The sequence below is a fragment of the Carettochelys insculpta genome, chromosome 25 (genome assembly GCF_033958435.1).
Source record: "Carettochelys insculpta isolate YL-2023 chromosome 25, ASM3395843v1, whole genome shotgun sequence".
Taxonomy (NCBI): Eukaryota; Metazoa; Chordata; order Testudines; family Carettochelyidae; genus Carettochelys; species Carettochelys insculpta.
Window position 1 is genome coordinate 5700545 of NC_134161.1, and position 22087 is coordinate 5722631.

The 22087-nt window shown below is 48.4% G+C and overlaps 1 protein-coding gene and 1 long non-coding RNA gene across 2 annotated transcripts; both read right to left on the bottom strand.

Annotated features, from left to right (window-relative positions):
- Positions 1-1754: 1754 nt before the first annotated feature.
- On the bottom strand, positions 1755-6396 carry LOC142001581 (uncharacterized). Its single transcript, XR_012642528.1, has 3 exons — positions 5622-6396; positions 3688-5423; positions 1755-2626 (listed from the first exon to the last, which is right to left on the bottom strand). It is a non-coding gene; the product is annotated as an uncharacterized LOC142001581 (long non-coding RNA).
- A 4842-nt stretch (positions 6397-11238) lies between these two features.
- PTS (6-pyruvoyltetrahydropterin synthase) lies at positions 11239-21981 on the bottom strand. Its single transcript, XM_074976706.1, has 6 exons — positions 21826-21981; positions 18118-18197; positions 16885-16907; positions 12312-12368; positions 11762-11832; positions 11239-11523 (listed from the first exon to the last, which is right to left on the bottom strand). Exons 1-6 carry the CDS (start codon positions 21897-21899, stop codon positions 11382-11384), a joined length of 447 nt encoding a protein of 148 aa, XP_074832807.1. The 5' UTR covers positions 21900-21981; the 3' UTR covers positions 11239-11381.
- Positions 21982-22087: the final 106 nt, after the last annotated feature.

The window sequence follows — 22087 nt, forward strand, 5'->3', positions numbered from 1 at the left end:
GTTCTCATGTTTATGGCAGGCATTACGGATAAGCGGAGGCTGAAGGAGGGATTTGAACACAAACAATAAAGCAGCTTTGCAGATATCCATGGAAACTCTTCCTGGCCATCGGAGAAGCACAGGAGACAGCCCAAAGAGGATTGTTTGACATTCTAGCAAGTGGGCCATGACAGGCCAGGCAGAGCTGGGTGCTGCTTTTTCAAGAGTATGGCAGGGGCTGGCTCAGATTCCTGGCTGCTAATCCAAGGCTGACTTCTCTTTTTATGGCATTCTTAGATTCCAAGGCCAGAAGACACCAATGGGGTCATCTTGTCTGACCTGCAGAGCAGAGGCCACAAAACTTCCCCAAATGAATGCCTAGAGCAGATCTTATAGGGGTGATCTCTTTGCTTTCAAATAAATGGCCTAAGTGCCGGGCTAGCAGGTGATCAGAAATGGGGGCACCCTCAGCTTCTGCTGTTGGCAGGTGGTGACGTTTGGTAAATACAAAATGAGAATTGGGACGCTTTATACTTGTGATTCCCTATGTAGTCCTGTAGTTTAGGTACTGGCTCTAGATAAGACATGGGGTGATGTCTGCTCAGATCCCTTCTCTGCTTGTCGAGAACCTGATCTCTTACTGCTGAAGTGCGCTCCACTTTCACTACCCATTAACGAGATTGAAGCAAATTGGCAGAGCCCCCTGTAGTGTGGGGCTAAGGGTGCTGCTCCCTAAGGCTCTGAGTGCCCCTGGATCAAACACCCATACCAATGGAGAGGTGGGCCTGTGGAGTGTGAGAGAGCAAGGCCCTGTAGCCAATTGGTTGGCCATTTGCAGGCCCTCTTACTTTTTTTAAGTGAAGCAGATTTGCTGCTGAGCAGTAAAACCTGCTTTCTGTAGCCCACCATGATTGGGATACAAGTCCACGCTGGATCCCACCCCAGGGCACTCCCCCGATCTTTTGAGGGTGTGAACTGGAGCAGCCACCTCCCGGGAGATCGTGTGGAGAGCGATCCCTGTTCAAATCCCCTCCCTTTCCCAGGAAGGCAACAGCCTCTGGAGAAAGAGGGGGGTCAGACCAGGATAGCCCCCCATAGCACAGTCACCTAGGAGGCAGGGGATCCCAGTGCAAGCCCCTGTGCTGAACACACAGTGGGGAGGGGCTTGAACCAGCCTCTCCCACAACCCAGGCACATATCCGAACTACTAGACTAGAATGTGAGGATGACCATGGGCTTGGCTCAAAGCATACTACAGCTGTTGTGCTTGAGCTAAACATGCAAGGAGGCAGGCACCCTCATACAGCCAGGGGAGAGTTAAACCCATATCACCAGCACAAAGCCTAACCCCTGAGCCATAGAGAAAGTCAAAGGCAGTCTCTGCCCCAAATCACATTTAATTAAAGTGGAACGTCGTCAACCGATCAGGAGAGTGCCGCGCCCTTACTACAGCGCTGCCCCAGCCTGACGCTCTGAAGTTATTTTTAACAAAGGCAGATGGAGAATTTGGACTCGTGCCTGGGCTGTGAAAAATATATCACCCAACCCCTGGGCTACAGGAACTAAGAGTGTTACTTTGATGCCTGCATTGATTTAAGCAACTGCGCTGTGCAACAGATTTACATAAGGATGCAATCTTGGCCCAGAGCGGGGAGCACCGCCTGAAAACATTTCACCATGGTGTACACTGCATTAACAGCTGCTGCTAAAGCAAGAACTACGGCATACTGCTATTCATAAAATGTAAAATAGCAGACAGAATTTTTCCCCTCAGATCATTCTTTTAATATATAGATAATTGGATGGATTATACAACACCGACAAATTCCCTGTGTCATGAGATGGCAGACTTTTTGCTTTAGCCAAAGAGCACAAAAGAAAAAAATAAAAACAAAAATAAAACACAGGAAAATGCATAAAAATATCACTTTGGAGCAAAATATTTCATGTACTTTCCAAAACTGTAATGTTTGGAGTTTATAGGTGCATTAACATTTGCATTTAGAAGCTATCTGACAAGCATGGTCAAAATTAGACTGTTCTTTGACTGAGTAGGGCCCTTTCTGTGATTGTATGGTGGTATTTTTTTCTAGATTAGATGCCTCAGAACAATAAAACTTTACACGTTCTCAAAAACACAGCAGAACATCCAAAACCCGTCTTCATCCCTGTGGTGACCACCGGCTATGTCTGCAACGTGTGGTAGCAATGACATTTTTCGAGCTGATGGGTCATACCATCATTAATGGGACTCCTTTTAAATCTGGCTAGTAGACGATAGGTAGAACTTGCTAAAGAAATGGGGTAGGACTGGAACAGCACAGGGGCTGCATACCAGGAGTAACATGCATCCAGAGCTAACTTGGGGAAATTCCATTCAACACATGGATTGACTTTTGCCAGCACTGTTAGTCTCCCATCACACTCAGAAACACTAACACACTCTGACACACATTTTGCTGACAAAGCGGGTCTTTGCCCATGAAAGTTTATGCTCCAAAACATCGGTTAGTCTATAAGGTGCCACAGGACTTCTTGTTGATTTTGAAGATGCACACGAACACGGCTACCCTTCCGATATTGCTGTTGTAAGTTTCACGCCAGCCATTTCACTTTATAACTTCTACAGGCAGATCCAGAAACCAACCTAAATGATGGATGCAGTGTAAGCATGATCTTGTGAGCTAAGTTATCTAGAGACATTGAAAAAGAAGCACCCCCAAACTACAAGTCATTCAGACACTTTTAAGGTCAAGGATTCAAAAGTTAGAAAATTCCTGAACGAAGGCTTCCCGTGCAATATTAAGCAGGTCTCTAGTGCGTATGCTTTTCGACAATCTTCAATCACACAATCACTTTCTATTTTATCCTGCAGGACCCTTACAGGGTCGAGTGTGCTCACTCTCTGGGTGGCTATTCAATATTCATTTTTGATCGTCATCATTCAGTGAATGGCCCCTTACATTATTTACAGCACACCATTCCAACACTGCACTGAATACACGATCATTAATTGCCTCCTTGGCTTTCCAATGCGTTCTCATAGTATCTCAGTTCTTCATCACAAACACATAAGACGTTATCTTCAACAGGCTCCAATAAGGTGGGATTACTTACACCCATATAGATAACTTAGGTGAACCTTGAAAGGCCAATAACGTCAGCTAGCTGGATCTCTTGAAGATTATCCGTCCTATTCATTTTCTGTGAAGCACCTGGCATTGACCCAGTAAGGCCATGCATATGTTCTTAATTTTGGGTGCCCTTTGTTCAAAACACAGCTCCCACTGTGGTTTTTTGCCCCTGTGAATGCCCAAAACTTCAGCAAACATGGCTCTTGCTGTGCTAGTCAGAGCATCCAGAAATGAGGAACACACCCTGCCCACTTGTGATCATTTCAGGGTACACGATTTACCCAGCGTTACACAGGAATGCTGTGGCAGAGGCAATTATTAGGCAATTATTAAGACTGGATATAAGGAAAAAACTACTTCACCAGGAGCGTGGTGAAGCACTAGAATGTGTTGCTTAGGGGGTGGTGGATTCTCCATCCCTTGAGGTTTTTAAGTCTCAGCTTGACAAGGTCCTGGTTGGGATGACTAAGATGGGGTTGATCCTGCTTGAAGCAGGGGGCTGGACTAGATGACCTCCTGAGGTCCCTTCCAGACCTACAATTCTATGATTCTATGAAAGTAAACTCCTTCTTACCAGGCTGGCACTGAGCTGCCTTCAGCTCAAGACAATTCTCTTCTTTCTCATTCTTTATGTGCTTTTTGATACCTACAACAAATCACACAGGGTCCAAGAGGCAAGAGACTTTTTTCGCTATACACACTTGATTAATCTGTGGAGCACAGCACTACTTACACAAGTGTCCTGAGGGGAAAAAACAGCACATTATCAGGAAATTAAAGGCTGTCACAATGCAGGTACACAAGGAGGCCAAATTAAGGTTACACAGAAAACTTTATCAAAACAAAAAAGCAGTCATGTAGCACTTTAAAGACTAACAAAATCATTTATTAGGTGATGAGCGTTCGTGGGACAGACCCACTTCTGATTTTGTTAGTCTTTAAAGTATGACTGCCTTTTTGTTTTGATAGAATACAGACTAATATGGCTCTGTCACAATAGGAAACTTTAATTCAAGTTATTTTATGACTTCTAGAGGTTTGACTTTGCAAACAAAGTCAAAAATGGTCCTTTCGTGCAGGCAGCAAAGGGAAACCATGTAATCTACATTTAAAAAACAAACTGAAAAATTGAAAAAACAAACATTTCATTCATTGAGAACACATCTGCCCTCTACACCAGTCATGTGCGAAACTGAGATCCTTAGATCCACAGCACAGACTACTGCTGTGTAAGTGACCAGTGTAAGTGGAGGAAGCAGAAGGCTGGGGTTTTTTTCTATGTGGCCCTGCCCTCAGCAGGGAGGTGGATCCACACTTTGCCAGTGGGTTTCGCAGCTATTTGCTAGACAGCAAAGCTATGTTGAGAGAAATAATGGGTTCATTTGTGAGGTCTGTATAGGAGCATTTGGGAGCCATAGCCATTAAGTCTCTACTGCGCTCATGTGATCTTTCAGGAGCTAGTAACTCATGCAGAATCTGGCAGATTTTCAGCAAATATCTCCTTGCTACTAGGGCAACCCCAGAGTCAAATTTCAAGTCCCTGCTCCAAAACAAGGACCCTGTAAGAATTATTTTTAGTATCGGCAAAACAAGTCAACTTGGTCTCAGAAATGTCTGTGATGAACCTTTAAAGAAAGCAATCAGCCAATCAGGTAAATATTCAGCATGAAAAACTTCAACCCACACCAGTTTAAATTTGGCAAAGTTCTATGCAACCGAAAATAAGAGCCCGTAACAGGAAGTGTCAGGGACTCTCAGCTGGAGGGATTATTACCTGCGCTACCTGTAACACCTCATAAAAATGATTGGCATTCCAGGTTCATTTCCTTCCACATGCAGGAAGCCACTGATAAATATCCCTGGACTACTTCTTAACTCACACACAGTGTAGCTGGAGTAAGACTCATTTCCATGGAAAATGACAGCCTCCTACCAGGCTCTGGCTGCAGACTCCATCCAATGCCTGCATTTCTTCCAAAGGTAAATCTGCATATGCAGTGCAGAGAAGTGACACAGGTTGTTTCAATCTCTCTCCCTGGACACCAGAGGCAACCACACCCAAGAGGCCTTCAACTCATTTCACGCAAGCCACCATCACCGTCATCAGCCTTTTATTTCAATCTTTGAACCTGCAGCCAACTTGCCCGAGATAAAAGATTACGTAAGCCTTTCCTGGATCTCTTTTACCAGCAAGGTGAGAGCAGGCTGAGCAAACTTTTAATGTCAGGCCCCACTTTTCATCCCTGCAGTGATCAAGGCCCCCCAGCTGGACTAATGTAGTCCAAACTGACAGAAAGTTCAGTGACATTCCTAGGAGAGAAAAAAAAAAACAAAAAAACCTTTTGGCACGTGTAAAAAGATAAGTCAGCAGAATGTACAAACTCTATTAATCGGTATATAAATGTGAATATACAGACCTAAACACGGTAACATAGTTCAACATTTTAATGACATGGGCACGCCTGAGCCCCAGCAGCCAATCATGCTGTGCCCACCCCCCCCACTTACAAAACTGCACCTCCACTTTGCACAGTCTTGGGTTTTTGGGATCTGTCCTTTGTGGATTTCTGGGATCCTGAGTCTTTACCGTCTCCTTTGAAGTATTCCTGGGAGATATCCAAACTGCACGAGCAGACTCAAAAAGGTACCACTAATGCCTTGCATTAGTCTCTGCAGGGTTCGGAGAAACAGAAATGCTCTGGGAATGATCAAAGGCTTCATGGCCGTTCCGATCCCACCCAGCTATGTCACAGTGACCTCCGTGGTAGCAAATAAGCACAACCCATTAGCCTACCGCATCACAGAACAGCAGCTGTATCGCAAGCCTCCTTTCTCGCCACAGTCCCAGCGGGGCTGAGGGGCGGCTTCAAAGGAAACACAATTTGAGAAAAAGGTCACTCCGCCGTACAACTGAGAGAAGTTGTGCGTCTGTCTGTCCGAGCGTCCGTCCAGCTGGCTGAGTTTCTCCAAGACCTCCTCCTCAACAGTTAAGAGCTAGGGCCATCAAATGTCCTATGCAGCTTCCTCTTAGCCTAACTTAAGCAAGGTCAGGGTTTGGGTGTGCCAAGACACTGGAAAGGGAGGGGTCGGCTAGCAAGAGTACGTACACTGCATCTGACGAAGCAGGTCTTTCCCCAAAATAGCTGTTAGTCTATAAGGTGCCACAGGACTTCTTGTTGTTTTTGAAGGTACAGACTAACACGACTACCTCTCAAATACTAAACTGAGAATGACCAAGTGGGGCAGCTGCCCTGGGAATAGAGTGGTCAGGGTCGGGGGGTACTGTCAGCTGGGCACTAAGGTCCCTACCCCCTTCCCTGAGCCTCTCCTCAGCCCCCAACTCTAATCCACGCACTCCCCAACTCCTGTGCTGAGCCTTTCACCCACCAATCCCTTGACACCTGCAACCCTCACATCCCCAGCCCCCTGATCTGAGCCCCTCCTTACCCCCCAACCCTGACTCCTGCACCCTCACATCCCCAGACACTTGTTATTAGCCCCGTCTTACTTCCTGGAGCAATGCTGGATAAATGTGCAAGTTGATTTCATAAAGCTGATGTGCGCAGAAGGTTCTCCCTCTGCACAGTGCTGACATGAACTTATACAATTACACCCTCATGTGGCCACCTTATTAGAAGTGAAAAACACAAGAGGCTCGGGTAGTGCTTATCATGTGGGTTTTCTCTCTGCCAAAACTGAAGTAGGGAGGAGAAAATTCTTTTCTCCCTGCTCCTTTCCTGTGAACAGAGGCCCAGCAAGAAAGGTGGGCAAAGACAGCTCAGGAAGGAGCATAGCACACAGCTGGGTTCTCACTTTAAAGTTGCTGTTTACAAGGAAGCAGTCTGGGTATTTTTCATGACTATAAATAAACTATTTGGCATAGGTAGTGAATACAGAAGGACCCTACTCCCTCTACCAGTGTTAAATGGAAGTCAAGGTTGAAGATTAGATTAAGTTCATTAAACCTTTCTAAGTTGATTTATCAAACTTTCATGAAATATATAGCTCTGTAATTGCCTATAGAAAGATTGCTCTCTCACCTTCTTTTGAAACTGTACTTGTAAATTAGCTTTAACCTCTTCCTGCTTCCTGGTCATATCTTCTGATTCCTCTTAGTGCCATTTAGAGCAATTTTCACATGATAAAGAAAATGTCACACAGCAAAGCACCTTACCGCACTTCAAAACCGCCTTCCCCACACCAGGACATTCCACCAGTGAAGCAGGTTACATCACAGAATAGCTCAAGGAAACCTGCTGCAATACAGAGATAAAACGCTCTTTAACCACATGCCCCTCATTGTCCCTGACAACCCACACTGGAATCCATAAAGGGTAAAATTAAATAATGACACCCCATACTCAGTGGGGACCATTTTTCCTGAACCCCCACTCTGGCCTTCAAACAACCTCTTCTCATGCCACCTCTCCAAGTTGGTCATCGGATTCAAGCTCTCAACAGAACAGAAAACTTCAACTCAGAGGCATACCCAACCCTGCTATAACAATAGACATAAACCCCAAAGACTTCTCTCTCCCCTCTGATGATCGATACTTCCCACAACACGTCTTTCAAGACCCGCAGGCCCTGCACAGTCCATGTGGCGTACTTCATCCAGTGCCGGCAACCAGGCCCCCACTCTTTCAAATGAACTCCCAGAGAAAAAGGGTAAAAGAGAAAAACACTCTACGGTCAAATGCTTCTCACAGAACAATCGCGCCACAGCTGTTCCCTCCCTCAAAGGAAGCCTGCACAATACCTTCGAAAGACGAGCCAAGGAACTAAAGTTCCCAACTTTGCTGGACATTGAGGGCTCATCTACACTTTAAAGGGTGTGGCAGCAGAGCTGCTATAGTGCTTCAGTGAAGGCCTACACCAGGGTGGGGAACCTACCCCCCATCTGACGGCTTCCCTTGATCCAGCCCATGAGGCTCAGGGCTCCCCTCCCACCCCCTGCAGCAGGGCGAGATGGCCCTGGCACTGCTCGGGGGAGGGAGCCTCACAGGCCAGATCCAAGCAAGCGGCTCTGGGCTGGGAACAGCAGCACAGGGAAGCTCTGTCCCCTGTGCCAGCTTGCAGGCTCCACTCCCGTTGTGCCCACTAGCCAGGGATCCCCCATCCCTCCAACCCCCTTTCTCCTGCCCAGCCCTCACACCCTCATCTGACTCCTGCACTCTACCTCCTATCCAGCCCCCACAGCCCCAGCACTCGGGCACCCTACCTCCTGCCAAGACTCCACACCTCCTCTCCTGCTCCACACTTTACGCCCAGACCCTGCACCCCCAGTCCACTCCCTGGCAATCCCCTCCCACACACTGAACCCATCATTTTTGGCCCCACCTCAGAGCCTACAAGGGCCCCACAAAATCTACTAGCCTCAAGCCCCCAGAAGAGTTAATCTGCCCTGGACAGAAGCCCCGAGCCTCGGCCTCCCCCCACATCCTCACAGTGGCCTCGAGTGCAAGGGGAACCCTGTCACCACCAGTTGCAAGTGAGGTGAGCGTGTCTTTTTTTCTGCTTACAGTTGGGGGCCACATCCGTGAGGGGTTGTTTTTGGGGGGGAGGGTTTGGGGAGGGGGGTTTTGCCTTCTCACTTGCATGTGGCCCCCCCCAACTGATTTTTCTGTGGGTCAGTGGTCCCTGGCCAGCCTTCCATTCATAACTTTTGGGGCTCCCTTCGGCATTGTCTGCAGAGCACAGGTTAGGCGGTAACTGTCCTCTGGCTGATGTTACGTGTATCACGGCTTAGTCTTCACAGGGTGCGCCTGATTTCTTGACTCACCCTGCACGTTCTGTTATGCTGCAAAAAGCCACATTAAAAGCAAAAACAAACCACAGTGACAAAATGATGCAGACTCAGAGCCAGCGCAACAGGAGCAGCCTGAAGCAGCAGCCCTGAGACATGCCAAATGTTCTTTTCCTCTCCAAGGCCATGTTGACTCTGAAGCCAGAGGACAATGATGCCAACTCACTGGAGATACGTTAGGCTCGAGCGCCTTTTCCATCGCTGTGGGTAAACTGGGGTGGGTGGAGATTCATGGTGCGGAATGGACTGTTCAAACCACTCCTATTTTAAAGTCCATTCCAACAGTATCCGCTAGAATCAGCTGCCTCCTCCCTACCCAATTTAATTCTGACACATGACCTAATCACATATCCTGTTCATAAAGCCAGCAGATCCTTCTTTACCATGGAGACCCTGTATCTGAGGACCTCACTGTGGGCACTGCAATACAGGAAAGACGCGGACACATTGGCAAACAGAAAAGAGCAATAAAATTTTTTAAAGATCTAGGAAACCTGACTTCTGAAGACTGAAAGAACTGGGTTTGTTTAGCGTGGAGAAGAGAAGATAGAGAGGGGACGTGATAACAGTTTTCAAGTATCTAAAAACTGATACGAGTGTGAAAATTTATTCTCCTTCACCTCCGAGGACTGGGCAAGAAGCAATGGACTTAAACTGCAGCAAGGGAAGTTTTAGGTTGGACATTAGGAAACGCTTTCCGTCAGGGTTGTTAAGCACTGGAATAAATTGCCAAGGGAGGTTGTAGAATCTGTCACTGGAGATTCTGAAGAGCAGGTGAGACACACACACACACACACACACACACATGCATCTGCCAGGGATGATCGAGATGGTGCTTGGGCCTGCCACAAGTACAGGGGACAGGACTCAATGACCTTCAGAGATCCTTTCGAGTTCTGTGACTCACTTTCTCCAAGGCAGCTCTACACTACCAAAAAGCTGTGGGACACGGAAAAGGAGCAGGCACGTGGGGCCTGATACAGCTGTGTAGGGACAGAAGGGAGGCAGTTTGCATCTCCACATCTCCGGGACTGCTAGAGGCTAGTGCAGCACAGGGGGAGCAATACCTTGTGCCTTGGCTGAAATGGGCCCGTGGAAGTTTTGTAAGGGTCCATAAATGCTGGGGCGCAGGTCCATCCCTGACACGCGTCTGCCTTTCGTCTGGTGCATCTTAGCACGCGCTTTCCTTTGGAGGCTATTGCAGAGCACAGAAGTTTATTGTACCAGGAATAACTTTAGGATGAGGCAGAAACTTGCACCTGCCCTGTCACACCTTTGTCCCTCGTTGAGGACAACAATTAGTTGGACCAATGGTCTGTGACACAGCTTGGATCAGAGCTTCTACATTGATCGAGCCCCCATAGGCAAGTGACAGAGCCCGAGGAGAAGCCCACAGGATTTCCCGGGGACTGACATAGTAAGCGCAGAAGATTTAGGACTCTGATCAGTATGGCTGCATGTGTGAGAAAAGTACCCAAAACACAGAAGAGAAAGTGGGAGTGAGGCACAAAAAGCCAAGACAGCCAAAGAGGCAGTGGGAGCATGAGTCTGAGACCCAGAGAGCTTCTCAGTAAAGTGCTGGCTGAAAAGAGGCTTGGAACTGTGAGCAAAGAAACTGCCTCCTGCTGTTTGATTCCTGTTGTGGTCAAGAAAACAGCCTTTTATGTACCTTCACTGGCAATAAACAGCACTGCAATAAAGCAGCACCTAACTCTATCTCCAGTTTCTACTCTTAGCAGAAACAACCCACTAAACCCTGAACTTTAGCTAACTACTGAGGCCAAAATGGGTAGCAGTGTTTTCTTTTCTCCCACAGCCCTGCCTCCTCCCTTCCCCGTGCAGTAGCATAAAACTGGCCTGCAGGCTGGCATTCACGAGCAAAGCTTTATCATTGACACACGAAAATAAGCAACTTTGTGGTTTGTAGCAGTGGGTTTCCACGAAACCCCAAGTTGTCTTAAATCAAAGTGTTACTAAGAACCAGCCTATGGCATTGAAGAAACAAAGCAAAAACCTGTTACGCTCACCAATACCACAGTCCCTGATCTTACGGTGGAAACAGACCAGTTGCGAGGGGCAGACCTGCAGCACAAAAAGAGGGAAAAGTCATTTCTTAGTCTTCCCCCCAGACCCCCATCAAATCCCAGCAGAATGGTATGTATTTAGCTTGCATGTTTCTTCTTGAGACAGAACAGACTCCACACAGGCATAAAGCTCCACAGGTTTCACATCAGCCTGGTGGGTGTAGTTTGCATACTGTCCATTTGATAAAAAGAGGTCGGCAAATTCTGAGAACCTCAAATTAAACAGAAAACCTCATTAGGTCGCCACAATAAATGGTCTTTAATTATCTTAAAATGACCTCAGATTAAAAAAATAAAACATCGCTGTCTACAGATCACAGGTGGGGCTTCAACAATTCACTGGTACATTGATTTGATCAATTCCTCAGGCATTTACGATCATTTCTCAGGTGCTGTCTCTTCCCCTTTGTACACAACAATGTTCTGGTCCGTTTCATACACTTTGACTTTATAAAGAGTTCCCGGGGGCAGATGCTTCTGGAGGTTTTCCCAGATGTACACTGCCACGTTCTCAGTTGTGCTGAAAGGGAAACAGGGCTGAAGTTAGACAGGGAGCAGCCAAGGCAGACGGATTTCTCGTGCACGAGACATCACATACATACAATGATGGATGATAGAGGGAGAAGCTGGGGAGGTAGTCGATCAACTTCTGGAGAATTAGTGGAGTTTGAACTGGTGCCTGAACGTATGTACGGCAACCATTATTATCCATAAAACAACACAGGCTGGACTCTGGTGCCAGTTCTAGTTCTACCCACCTGACGACATCAGCAAAGTAAGCCACGTCTTTATCCAGGTTCTTGTGGTCAAGTGGCTCCACGATAGCTTCCTGAGGGCAGAGAGGAAGGAGACTGATCACTGGATCAACAGGGAAGATCAAGGGGGCACAATGAATGGCAGGTTCTAACCGTGCTCCTGGGACCTAGCAAGGGCCCTGCGGGGTCTGCAGAGCAATTCCACACACTCACACCGGGAACGGAGATGTCACTGGGGACCGTGCTGGCCTTCTCTTGAGAGGCCCGAGGTAGCCAGAGTTGGTAAGAAGGTACCAGGGCAGCACTATCAGAGGGAGACAGCAAAACGTAATGCCATGGGTGAGGGGAAATCAAAGACCTCGCACATCACTGGCCAGCATGGGGGCCAGCAGGGGACATTACCCTGCAACAGCGCTGAAGCATTTTTATCTCATTAGCCATTCCCTATTTCTGCACTCCTAACAATATTTACTCCCCACTTGCCCACACCATCACTGGATATTATACCAGTGCTGATTCCCAGGTGAGAGCTCTGTGGGCTCAGCATTATTACCTGCATGTACTCTTTCAGGTCTGTCAGGTTTATAACCATTCCTGAGGTAGGATCAATCTACAGGGCAAAGAGCAAAAGCAAATTAGAAGTACATCTACTAACCCTCACAACCCAACTGAGCCACCAATCCCACCAAAAGCTTCAGCCAGCACAAACCCAGACCACCTGGTATCTGCAACTTCCAAAATGGGCGCTCAGGCTTCCTGACCCGACAGAAAAATCTCTTTCTGCCATCAGACATTGTCTGCAGTTTGGCCACCCTTACATAAGGCCATGAAGAACATACCTTAATGGCTAAATATGGAACTCGCAAAAGACCGGTGAAGTTTATAATGTCTCTAGCAGGAAGAAAGCTCCTCAGACATGGTCATTAAGCAGTGCTTGGGCAGAGCTCATCAGCCACACAGAGAAGCAGCCAAGGAGGCAAGAACAAGGATAATAATCGGTTGTTTCACCAACCTGAGACACAACTGATAGCTAGCATGGATCACGCACACACCATGAGCACTGGCAGGACCTAGCTACAGTGCACAGGTAATCTGGTTCTCTCCCAAAGGAACTGCTGTTCTGTGGGCTGACGGCCATGGTTTCCCAAGCTGGGACTGTCTGGCAGAGACCTCTCTCTGCTAGAAGATGGGACTAGACAGATGAAGATGGGTCACTCAAAATTGCCCTGCTCCATTCATTCCCTCAGAAGCATCTGGCATTGGCCACTGCTAGAGGGCAAGATACTGCATGTGATGGATCATTCTGACCCAGCACAGCCATTCTTATGTTAACTCCCACCATCAGCCATCACGGACTTAAGATTTAAACCCAGGATTGTGGCCTCCCGCCATCCTGCAAGGGCACAGAGCCCTGTGCACCAAGGTAACAAGCCCTGTGAAGAGGATTTTACAACTCTGATGCCTGACAGGCCTTTCTATTTCTGCGCGGTCAGAAAAACTTGCACTCAGCAACTTACACTTGTACCAGCATCATAAGTACAGGGAATTTGGAGGATGAGTTTCCAAACAGAAGAAAATGTAAATGGATATATTTATGCTTATAAATAAATATATTTATTCAGATATTATATATAAATATTTAATTTATATTTAATATTCATGCCCGCTTTAAACAGGATTGGGTGTTCAAGTCTGAGTGAGAAAAATATTTCCTCAGCTCTTGTACAATGCATGTACCTCCACAGTATGGAGCTTCTCAACAGGATATGCAGTCCTGAATCAGATTGCACTGGAATTATTCCATAACCATGATCTGTATCTCTGAAGACCATCAAGCCTTTTTGTACATAACGTCTCTGATAGTATCATGTGAGTCTCTGTTTCGCAACACGATTGAGAGTTATGAAATACTCTCTGCATTTTCAGATATCTGGGGGCCAACGGATTCATCAGAGTAGGCTTGGATTTAGTGGGGTTAAGTGGATAGTTAATGGGCAGTTCAGTGATGACACTTGGAATACGCTCCATAATTGGTTGGACTATCCGGAGCACTAGATAGGCCCAATACGTTCACCACATGTGGCAAATAGGACAAACGGGGCAGCCAATCCGTGGCTCTCGAGTCGCATGCAGCTCTTGAGCCACATGCAGCTCTTGGAGCCTTTAAATGCTGCTCCTCCTGAGAGCCACCTGCAGGGAGTGCCATCAGTCTGCACCGCACCCGCACCCCATCACTTGGTGGGAGAAGTGCATGGTGGCAGTGGCCCCAGCAGCCACCCCCACGGTAGCTCTGGGGGGTCACTGGCATTGAAGTAGAACAGGGAACCAGGGGTGCCTGGCTCTGGGGGAGGGCATTCAGTTAGAGTCGGAGGGAGGGCGCCTGGCTCTGGGGGATGGCATTTATTTAGCGATGGGGGGAGGGAGAGCTGGGAGTGCAAATAGCATGGCAACCATCAGCGTTGACAACAACAATGGCAACCACAAGCGTTGCGATCTTTGAATTCCTATTGGACACTGCTGAGGCAAACAAATCTAAATCAATAGAAGTCGCATAGTGCTGAGAATCCACCTTGAACCACAAGGTATGTCTACACTCGCAGGGTGCTCGGCACACTGTGACCAATCTTCCAGGGATCGATTTTACTGAAGGTGTGAAGACGCAGCAAAATCGATCTCTCTGAGATCAGCCGTCGACCCTGGTACTCCACACTGATGCATATAACAAATGGCCTGGCTAGAATTGCATATCTGGAATCGACTTTCATCCCTAGTGTAGACCAAGCCTTAGTTTCTTTAATGCATGGGAATCACAGTTAAACAAAACAAAAGCAAAGGGCCTCCTGCAGTAATGAGCTAACTTCCCAAACACTTGGCCCCACTGTTGCTCAGGAAAGAGGTCATCTAGATATGAGAGCAGGAGCCAAGGCTGGGCTCCTGTAATGAGCTGCATGTGGGTGGACCCTGGAGGCCACATGGGCTACGTCTACACGTGCACCCAACTTCGAAATAGCTTATTTCGATGTTGCGACATCGAAATAGGCTATTTCGATGAATAACGTCTACACGTCCTCCAGGGCTGGCAACGTCGATGTTCAACTTCGACGTTGCTCAGCCCAACATCGAAATAGGCACAGCGAGGGAACGTCTACACGTCAAAGTAGCACACATCGAAATAAGGGAGCCAGGCACAGCTGCAGACAGGGTCACGGGGCGGACTCAACAGCAAGTCGCTCCCTTAAAGGGCCCCTCCCAGACACACTTTCATTAAACAGTGCAAGATACACAGAGCCAACAACTAGTTGCAGACCCTGTATATGCAGCACGGACCCCCAGCTGCAGCAGCAGCAGCCAGAAGCCCTGGGCTAAGGGCTGCTGCCCACGGTGACCACAGAGCCCCGCAAGGGCTGGAGAGAGAGTATCTCTCAACCCCCCAGCTGATGACCGCCATGGAGGACCCCGCTATTTCGATGTTGCGGGACGCGGATCGTCTACACGTCCCTACTTCGATGTTGAACGTCGAAGTAGGGCGCTATTCCCATCCCCTCATGGGGTTAGCGACTTCGACGTCTCGCCGCCTAACGTCGATTTCAACTTCGAAATAGCGCCCAACACGTGTAGACGTGACGGGCGCTATTTCGAAGTTACTGCCGCTACTTCGAAGTAGCGTGCACGTGTAGACGCAGCCATGAAGTTCAGTGCAAGACTGGGGCTGCAATGTAGCATGTCCTTTGGAGAGGAAGCGTGAGAAGGGGAGCTGCCTTTGCTGGACCCCTCTCTCACATGCAAGCGATTACAGAAAACCTTCCTCTCACCGGTGGATGGAACAAAGGGGTCTCAGGCAAGCTAGGACTTTTAGCAATTCTACTCAGACAAACACCAACGGTTTGGTGACGTTGTGCCCTCATATGTTTTATGGAAATATATTTTTGAATATGAATATACCTCACTCGAATATGCCTAACTCAAATATGCTTTATGCAAAATCTGCCATGTAACCCATCTTTAGGTAGCTTGGAATGCCCTGCATTCTCTTTGTTTGCAGGTATTATTCCTGTATTTGACGTTAGAAGTATAAACCTGTTTATTTATCTAGATGGGCCAATGAAGGCCATTTAGTTGTACTCAAGGAACTTAATGGCCCAGTGCTCAAGATAACCTGTGAATAGCCTTCTTCTTGTAAGCCTGTACAATGGTCGGTCCAGTCAAGACATGTGGCCAGATCAGGTGATCCTGGAACCCACTTTAGATATGGTACTTTTCCGTGTGTGTGTGAAATGCTCAAAACTGAACATAAAGGATTCCTGCATTCGGCAAAATCTATTTATAGGCAGGAAACCAAACAACAGAAGAGTGGCCAGATATCAAGATAGCCGCTGCTTACCATTGACATGACTTCTGAAATCATGTAAGACTGAATGGGGGAAGGATCATGCTCAAGCTAGTGGTGCGTGGAGTAGCTTGTGAAAAGGGATGATCAGAACTACTTTAGAGTAAGGAATTGCATGGAACAAGTTTCTTAAGAGTATTAAACATGCTCTGTCTTATTTATCTTAGTAACTTACTTTGATCTGCCTCTTAATACTTGAAACCACTTTAATCCTACTTCTTATATTTCATAAAATCAGTTTTGTTTATTATTAAACCCAGTGTAAATAATCGTCATCTGAGAGGGACAACAGTTGTGCATCTCTCTCTTTCATCGATAAAGGTAGCGAACAAAAGATGAGCTTGCCCTGTATAAAATTTCTATGCAGATTAAGACAGATTCATCTGGGGTTCTGGTCCCACTGGACTGTGCACCTGGGTGCTGTCCCAAGTTCCCATGACTGAATCTTCCCAGAGGTGAGCTGCTCTCAATGTCTGTGTTGCTTGGCTGTGACCCCAACTCTGTGTCATGTTGGCGGAGGCCAGAGGTTCTGGCTCACCAGATGGGTGGAGGAGACCCCCAGAGGGCAGGTAGGCAAGTTTAGTGGTATGATCAGCCCCAATCATGTCACAATTTCACGGGGATCTCTGTGACCCAAACTGTTGCAAGTGTTTTGGAAAAGAACAGAAGAATTCACACTTGCAAGCAACATGCTGATACCTCCAAAGGAGGACAGAAAAGGAATAATGATTGCACTTACCTCTCCATGGACAGTCACGACAACTAGAGGAAGAAAAAGATCAGATTATCATCAGTGTGATCTAGTATACACGAAAACAAATCACATGAGCCGCACAGCATTAATCAGCCTCAGGAAGTGGTTGGTGGATTAATGACAGCAGAAGTGGTCCTGCTTGAAAAAAATATCCACTCGAGTAAGGACAGTAACTAACCCTACAGTACTTGTGATTCTTGAAGATGGGCACAAGATTAGATTCCTTAGGTTGGCAATGTCTACTGGGACTGTGCCTTCCCCTGAGAGAATAAAGGTCTGACAATTCCACAACAGAGTCTTACCAAAAGGGGCATCTGATTTGGAAGTTCCTGCTAAGGAACGGTATCCTGTTAACGTGAGGATTGTAGCTGTCCAACAAAAGCCAAATACAAGCCACTCCTCAAACCAGCATCGGAGGCTGCCCAAGTTCTAATGGAACAAGCTGTCATGTGGGGAGGTTGTTAACCCGTAACACGCCGATACAGTTGGAGATCCACTTAAATCGGGGTGGAGAACATCCAGCCCACAGGCCACCAGACCATCTGTTTACCTGAGCATCTGCAGGCACAAAGCCTCGCACACCCTAGTAGGGGCTGTTTGCCATTCCCAGCCAACGGGAGAGGCAGGAAGTGGTGGCTCAGCCCATGCCACTTCCCGCAGCTCCCATTGGCTGGGAATGGCAAACCGCAGCCATGGGGTGCTGCAAATGGCCATGTCTGTAGATGTTCAGGTAAACAAATCATCTGGTGGCCCACCAGAAGCTTGAAAAAAGTGTAGGCAGCATGCTGAAGGTTCCCCACCCTGCCTAGGATCATCTTTAAGGATACAGGTTGCTCCTTAAATCTGGACACAAAATAGTTAGCCATGTTCCTGAGTAATTCTGCTCCATTTACAAAGACAGTGCCCTTGGTGCATCAGGGATGCCAAGCTTTCTCCAGGGTTGAATGAGGCATGGGGAAGAAAAACAGGCAAATGACTGGATTGGTTTTACTCTGAGACAGCCTTAGGCAGAACCTTAAGAATGACATCGTCCTTATGAATCAGTATACAAGGAGGACCTGCCATGAGGGCCTGAATCTCCCCCACCCTTCAAGCTTCTGCAGTAGAAATCAGAAAGGCAGAGGTAGTACAGGGAACACTACTGGATAACCCAAGAGAACAAATTATCTCCTGGGCTGGATGAATAAGCATAACACGCACGGCCAGTCAGCCCCTCACCTTTATAGTTGTGTCCATGTCCATTTGGGTTGTTGCATTTCCCAAAGAGCTTCCGGTTTTCTTCATCACTCAGTGACTTACTGTAAAAAAGTGAAAAATTGCATCTGAGAGCCAAATACAAACATTTATGTTTTCCTTGCAACTGGAATTGGTTTTTAGCTCCTCCTGATCTCCTTAACACATATACCACAAGAACCATTTCAGCCAGGGACCCTGTTTACTCATTGCCTGATTTGCTCTCCCCTTACTTTAGTTTTGTTGTCCCATTTTTCACTGTACCAAGACATTACCCTTGTATGATGCCTTGAAGAGGGGGTAATAAATCCTTAAAAATTCCACGTAATTTGTTTTTCAATAGTTCATAAATTTCTGCATGTAATAACGATCCAATAGAAAAATAAATTGTTGTCACTGTCTCCTTTTTAAACAGGTGGCACGGGCTGGAGAAATCCTCTTAATTTTACTTTCACTCTGTTATAATGAATATTCATCAATTTACCACATTGCTCTACTAACCCTGAAAAGCCTGATTGGCGAAAGAAAGACACTGGAGAGTTGAGGGTGCTCATTTAAAAAGATACAGTCTGTTAGATTCCGTGTTGCTGATCGTTTCATTGTAGCAACCTGACTTCTCATTACTATGTACTGTTGGCAAATGTCCACTCCTACTGTGACAAGCTTGTCAACTTACAGACTGAAATACAAGAATTCCAGCTGTTTACAAAAGAGACCAAAGGCCTGCAAGAATCACCTCGTTTCTGAACATAAACACTGCAAACTAAAGTATCAAGGATTGTGGAGATATTTAAGAGATCACTGGGGCCATGGATAGTCTGACCTTCACACTGCACCAACAACTCTCCGCCCAGGATTCAAATTCCAGGGACAGATAAGTGGTAATCAGCAGGCAGAACACACATGACTCACATTGGCTACGTCTACACGTGAAGCCAACATCGAAATAGGCTATTTCGATGAATAACGTCTACACGTCCTCCAGGGCTGGCAACGTCGATGTTCAACTTCGACGCTGCGCGGCACCACATCGAAATAGGCGCTGCGAGGGTACGTCTACACGCCAAAGTAGCACACATCGAAATAAGGGTGCCAGGCACAGCTGCAGACAGGGTCACAGGGCGGACTCAACAGCAAGCCGCTCCCTTAAAGGGCCCCTCCCAGACACAGTTGCACTAAACAACACAAGATACACAGAGCTGACAACTGGTTGCAGACCCTGTGCCTGCAGCATGGATCCCCAGCTGCCGCAGAAGCAGCCAGAAGCCCTGGGCTAAGGGCTGCTGCCCACGGTGACCATAGAGCCCCGCAGGGGCTGGAGAGAGAGCGTCTCTCAACCCCCCAGCTGATGGCCGCCATGGAGGACCCAGCAATTTCGATGTTGCGGGACGTGGATCGTCTACACGGTCCCTACTTCGACGTTGAACGTCGAAGTAGGGCGCTATTCCGATCCCCTCATGAGGTTAGCGACTTCGACGTCTCGCCGCCTAACGTCGAAGTTAACTTCGAAATAGCGCCCGACGCGTGTAGCCGCGACGGGCGCTATTTCAAAGTTAGTGCCGCTACTTCGAAGTAACGTGCACGTGTAGACACAGCTATTGGGTGTGAAAACTGGAAGGCACCACTTATCATCCAGCCTCTTTGCGTCAGGAAAAGCAGAACATGAAGCACCTCAAATAACAGCAGGGGAAATAAATGATTTGAACCTGGAGTGTGTGAAGCAGTTTATCAATGTCCATAGCTGCCCACTGAATGAAGAAGATAGATTTTTGGTCTCATGGACAGATTGCCACCAGCCAGGAAAAATCTCAGGATACTCAGAAGGAAACAGGTGAGATTTAGTGATAATCAGATTTGCCTGCCCCACAGGCTTGAAACTAACCAGAGTCATGCCCCAGTTTCACCCTGCTGCTGTTTAAAAATGCTCCTGACTAGGACAGGCTAGGGAAACAAAGAGGAGTCATTCCTTTTTCTCTCTCCCATTCTCCACACCCAGAGCCCCCATCAACAGAATTTGCTCTGCTCTGATCAGTGTCTTTGCTGCCACTCCCAAGATACTGAATGGTACTGAATCTGAACTGACATGCGTCAATTTAATTTTTGCTAGTGGGGGCGAGGGGTAATGAGTACCAGCTGACAGGAATTATTCAGGCAGGTAGAACAGGGGGAGAAGACAACCAGAGAAAGGAGGTGAGAATGCTGTACTCAAGGCAGCAAGGGGGAAGGAGAGGCAGGAGGAACTCCCAGAAGGTGGACAAAAGAAATGGACAAGGTGAGACATGAGTGAAGGAGTGAGAAGAACAGAGGATTTTACAATATTTTTGTTCCCTTCATCTTGTCTTTATCCCTTCTAACAATATTAACATAAGTACGACCACACTGGGTCAGAGCAAAGATGCACCCTGCCCAGTATCCTGTCTTCTGACAGCAGCCAATGCCAGGTATCCCAAAGGGAATGAACAGAATGGGGAATCAAGTGATCCATCTCCTGTCGCCCACTCCATCCTTCTGACAAACAGAGGCTGGGGACACCAGTCCTATCCATCCCAGCTAACAGCCATGGACAGACCTATTTTCTATGAATTTGTCTAGTTCTTGTTTTTGAATGCAATAAGATCTTTCATATGACCGAAACAACAACAATGAGCAGACTGTGAGCTCTTTGGGGCACGGCCTGGACTGTTTTACTATGCGTATGTGCCATGTTTAGCAAAGCAGTCTTTGAGGCCTGCAATCTCACTCCCAGCTTGCTCCTGCACCCTCCTTCCTGCCTGCTCCTTGCAGCCTTCTCCCACACACTGAACCCCTCATTTCTGGCCCCACTGCAGAGACTGGGGGGGGGGCCCACAAAATCCACAGGCCACATGTCCCCAGAAGAGTTAATCTAATCCTGGGGGTAAACCCTGAGCCTTGGCACCTCCCCTCCCACTGTGAGGGGCTGGAGCTTCAGGGAAGTGTCTTCTTTTTTTCTTTCTTTCTTCTTTCCTGCTTCTCAGCTGGGGACCACATCTGTAAGTGTTTTTTTTCCCCTCTTTGATTGAGGGCCAGGTCAGTGAGGGGCATGGAGGGGTTTATTTTTTTCCTTCTTGCTCGTGTGTGGCCCCACCCCACTGATTTTACTGTGGGTCAATAGCCCCGACCCCAAACAAAGATTCCCAACCCCTCTCTTGGGCACAGTCTGGACTTCGGGTCCCACTGGGCACAAGGCCAGGGTGCAGCAAATGGCTCCCTGGCCCAAGGGGACAGGAACCACGGTAAGAACCAGGGACAGCTCCCCGGGGATGACTCACCCCTTCCTGCCCGGCACGCAGGGGATTTCTCACCAGCGCCTGGAGGGAGCGCTGGGCGCTGCTTGGCAACGTCTGCACCCCCCACAGCCAAGCACAGTGCAGAGGCACCCGGGGTCCCGCCGCGACCGAGTGCGATGGAGATTGGGGGGGCGGGGGGGCAGGCGCGCGCGCCCGGCATTCCCACGTGACGATGGGGGGGGTCGCACGTGACGCAGTGTGATGCGGCGGGGGTCCCCTGCGCTCCAGCAGGCTGCAAGTCAAGGGCGCCCCCGTGACGCCGCGCGCTGCAAGGAGCGGCCCGCAGGACCCCGCACGACGGGAGCGCGGGGGGGGGGATCCCGCCGTAACCCCGCGCCATGGGGCGGGCGGGCGATGGGGCCCCGGGACGGAGCCGGCCCCTCACCTGTGCAGCCGGTGGCAGGCGCTGAAGCTGAGGCAGCGGGAGACTCGCGCGGTGCGGGCGGGAGGAGGCGGCATCGCGTCGCGGGGCTGCGGGGTGCGAACCCCCCGCCCCCGCTCCCGCTTCGGCGCCTGCGCGGGAAGGGCGGACGCAGCACATCCGGGCACCCGCCGCCCTGCACGGCGGCGGCGTCTCCCTGAGGCGCGGCCCGCGCGCGTGCGTTCTGCGCCGCCTCACAGCGGGTCGGCCCCCCCCCGCCCCGGCC